At 64.5% G+C, this 4,040-nt stretch overlaps 1 protein-coding gene across 1 annotated transcript; it reads right to left on the bottom strand.

Annotated features, from left to right (window-relative positions):
- Positions 1 to 2,169: 2,169 nt before the first annotated feature.
- On the bottom strand, positions 2,170 to 3,674 carry APLNR (apelin receptor). Its single transcript, XM_014940636.1, has one exon. The coding sequence runs from the start codon at positions 3,557 to 3,559 to the stop codon at positions 2,447 to 2,449; it is 1,113 nt and encodes a 370-aa protein (XP_014796122.1). The 5' UTR covers positions 3,560 to 3,674; the 3' UTR covers positions 2,170 to 2,446.
- Between the last annotated feature and the right edge of the window lie 366 nt (positions 3,675 to 4,040).

A 4,040-nucleotide genomic window follows, 5' to 3' on the forward strand; every position in this document is an offset into this window, starting at 1 on the left:
CGAGTCCCTGGCCCCCATGATTTGGGGACATCTGGCCATGCCCCCCAGACGCGGCTGAGCGTGAGCCCACGGGGGGCTGCAGCAATCCAAAGCGTCATCTTTGGGGATGGAGGGTCCCCACATTCACCCCTGTGGCACACACACACACACACACACACACACACACACGGCCTTTCCAGCAGCTTCCAAGGATGCTCCCAGTTTCGGCGGGGTCCCGCTCCCCCCCCCCCGGTCCTTGGCTGCCCCCCCCCATCTATCTCCCCTCCTCATCTTTCCTCCGCCGGCTGCCGCAGGAAGGCAACACCTTCCTTATCTCCTTCCGACGGGTGGTCCGGGCCCCCGCGGCCCCTTCCCCCCGCCCCGGCTCCAGCCTGGTGTTTTTTATGAAGTGTCCCTGCATTTCCCCCCAGAGACTCCTCAGCTAAACATTTCCCTCCTGGAAGGGAAAGGGAAATCTCCAAGAGACGGATAGAAAGTCGGCGGCTCCTGTCTCCGCTGGCAGGGAGCCCTGCAGCCATTTCCGCACCGGGGAGGAAACCCCCCCCACCGGGGCCCTGCCGAAAAACAGGGCCCCCGACACCCCCTTTGGCGCTGGGTCATTTGGGGTTGGTTGGTGGTGTGATTGGAGGGATGGAGGGAAAGAGGGAGGGATGGATTGGAGGGATGAAGGGATAAAGGAATGAGGGATGACAGATGAAAGGATGGATGGATGAAGGAATGGAGAGATGGAAGGATGGAGAGATGGAGCAAGAGACAGAGAGATGAAGGGATGGATGGATGGATGGATAAGGAACGGAGAGATGGAAGGACGGAGAGATGGAGCAAGAGACGGAGGGATGAAGGGATGGATGGATGGATGGATGGATGGATGGATGGATGGATGGATGGATGGATAGAGGAAGGGAGGGAAGGGAGGACAGCGGGATGGAAGGATAGAGAAAGGGAGGGCGAGAAGGAGGGAGGGAGTGATGGACGGATTGATGGATGGACAGACGGATGAGCAGTATCGGGGAAGGGGGGGTGTCTCTCCAAGGCAAGCAAGCCTGGAAGGCACCTTGAATAGAAACACGCTGCTCCCCCAAATTTCCCTTCGAACCGTGGCCCCAGATGCAGCATTTCCACCCCACTCCCCTGAGCGCCCCCCAGCTCTTAAACCAACTCAGAATCATGGGGAAACGCCCCAAAAAGAAAAGAGCGACCGCAGCCTTGCAGGCCTCAGCACCGGGGGTTTATCCAAACCACAGCCCCAACGGCCACCTCCTCTATTTACTTCGTTAAGACAAAGGACTGTCCCCGGGGAGGGATGACTCTGGCTGGGCTGGCTCCCAAAATTAGGTAGTGGCAAACGGGAAGGTTAATGCAGCACCCCCGATGGGAGCTTCCCAAGGAACCCAGTAATGATCCCGCATCCTTTCCAAGCAGGAACAAAGGCCAAGGAGACAGGATAGTTCATCACGAGTAAATGAAGGATGTAAATAACAAATAGGGGGAAGATTTATTTAGAGCGGAGCCTCAGGAAGCAGCGGGGGCCGGGGGGGAAATGGGAGAGGAGCCATTTGGTGGCTCATCAAAACCCGGGTCAGTGTGGGCTGCTGTCCTGCCCGGCACCCAAAAACCCTCATCCAAACCCAAACGGCCCCATGTCCTTGTTCCTCAGGTTTGGGTATTTAACAGCATCAGCGGCCCATTTTCACACCGCAGGGGTGGGTCACACAGGGCTCCTTCTGGCCCCAGATAAGGAGGAGAAAAGCCCGAAAATGGGATTTGGTGGGACAGAGCAGCTGCCTGATGCAATCAGAGCTGGGGGGGGCTGGGGCAGGCGCCCACCCCACGGCGGGACACCTGGGGGGCTGGGCTGCCCCTCGGGTGCATTGGGATGGGAATTCTTGCATTTCCCAAAGCGTGTGCTGGGGAAGAGACCAGGGAGAATTTGCCCCGGGCTTGAGCCCCCAGTGTCAGCTGGGGGGGTCCAGGGGGTGCCCAGGAGGGGCCGCAGGCGGCCCCAGGGTGGGTGCAGGGACACCCCAATTTGCACACACACACACTACACCCCCCCCACACACACACCCTCAGAACCCAGCCATACTCCTCCATGCTGCCCCACACTCTGTCCCCCCAAAACCCCCCTCCCTCCCCATTTCCCCAGAGGGAACTGCGCACACCCTGCTCCTTTTTTAACCAAAATTCATTTATTTGTCACAAAATCCAAAGCCCTGTGAGTGCTGGGGGGAGCCACCCCCACCTGAGCCCCCCAGGGGCTCCTCCCAGGGTCTGCCCAGCCCCTGCCTCAGTTTCCCCCTCCCACGAGCGGGGCTTTCCAGAGGTGGGGGGGTGAGGGGAGTGTGTGTCCCCAAAGCGAGCCAGGCTCTGGGGCGAGGAGGAGATGGTGGGGTCCCCCCAAGGAGTCCAGCTCGGGGGGCACCGGGGGTGGGTTGGGAGGGGGGTGTCAGGCGTGGAAGAGCGTCTCCTGGGTGGTGGGGTCCAGCTTGCCCCCCGGGACCGGCCCCCCCTTGCCGCCGGGGGGGTGGCTGTGGCCCGAGGAGTAGCTGGCGGAGCGGTCGGTGCCGGGGCCGGGGGTCCGGCAGCAGAGGAGGGCAGCGCAGGCATGGCGGAAGCGGGGGTCGAAGAAGGCGTAGAGGAAGGGGTTGAGGCAGCTGTTGACGTAGGCGATGCCGGTGCAGTAGGGGTGGAGGTTGTTGAGGAAGGTGTGGAGGCCGCAGGACCAGGGCAGCACCTCCAGGTCCATCAGGACGTAGAGGGTCTTGACCAGGTGGAAGGGCAGCCAGCAGCCCCCGAAGGCGGCCACCAGCACCGTGATGATGGTGAGGAGGCGCTTGCGCTTGCGGGGCCCCTCGGCCCGCTCCCGGCGGAAGTGGCTGGCCACGGTGCGGGCGATGAAGAAGTAGCAGGTCAGCATGACGGCGAAGGGGAGCACGAAGCCCAGGGCGGTGGAGGAGAGCCCCAGCCCCACCTCCCAGGCGCCCTCCGTCCCCGGGGCGGCCAGGCCCCCGTAGTCCATGTAGCAGGTGATCTTGGTGTCCTCCCCCAGGGCGGCCGCCTGACGCAGCACCAGGGCTGGCATGGCCAGCAGAGCTGCCAGCACCCACAGGGCCACCGTGGCCACCAGCCCGCTGACCCGGGAGCGCAGCTTGGCGGTGGCCAGGGGCCGGACGATGGCCAGGTAGCGGTCAAAGCTCAGCCCTGTCAGGCAGAAGACACTGGCGTACATGTTGACGAAGACCAGGTAGCTGCTGACCTTGCAGGCGGCCGTGCCGAAGGGCCAGTGGTAGCCCAGCCAGGCGTAGGCCGCCCACAGTGGCAGGGTGGCCACGAAGGTGAGGTCGGCGGCGGCCAGGTTGGCGATGAAGGTGTCGGCCGAGCGCCGGCGGTCCCGGCCGCCCTTGAAGATGGTCCAGAGGACCAGCCCGTTGCCCGCCGTGCCCAGCAGGAAGACCAGCAGGTAGATGGTGGGCAGCAGGGCCAGCGAGGGGCCCCACTCGGCGTAGTCGCAGTCCGTCTCGTTGTCCCCGTAGGCGTAGGCGTCCGTCGCCTCGTCCATCGCCGCCGGGCTCAGCTCAGCTCATCCCGGGCTCACCGAGATCCCCCGGCCCTCTGAGCCCGGCCCAGCGACCCCACCGCGTTACCTCCCCTTCCTCCTCCTCCTCCTCCGCCTCCTCCCCGATGGGATGGGGTGGGACGGGCGGGATGGGGTGACCTGGGCGGGGGGGGAGCCCCCGTGGGAAATTTCACAGCTCCCCCCCCCCGCATCTGGCTCCTTCCGGGGGGTTTTACCGAGCTCTCACCCAGGTGTCAACGCGTCAACCCCCGAGATAACCCCCGGCGGGGCGGGGGGGCTCCTGGCGGGGCGGGCAGGGGTCCACCGCCCCTAACTCACAGTTTGCCTTTGGGGTTTCACCCTCGGGGCGCTGCCTCCCCCCCCTCGCCGTTCTGCAGGGGGGTGTCGCGCCCCGGGAGCTGCGTTTGGCACCGGGGCTGTCGCACGGGGGGCTTTGCAGCGGGGTGTTGCCCCGGGGGGGGGG

Source organism: Calidris pugnax, unplaced genomic scaffold (genome assembly GCF_001431845.1).
Source record: "Calidris pugnax isolate Ruff unplaced genomic scaffold, ASM143184v1 scaffold98, whole genome shotgun sequence".
Lineage (NCBI taxonomy): Eukaryota > Metazoa > Chordata > Aves > Charadriiformes > Scolopacidae > Calidris > Calidris pugnax.

Coding starts and splice junctions, on each gene's coding strand:
- APLNR (XM_014940636.1), bottom strand. CDS start 3,559: ATGGACGAGGCGACGGACGCCTACGCCTACGGGGACAACGAGACGGAC.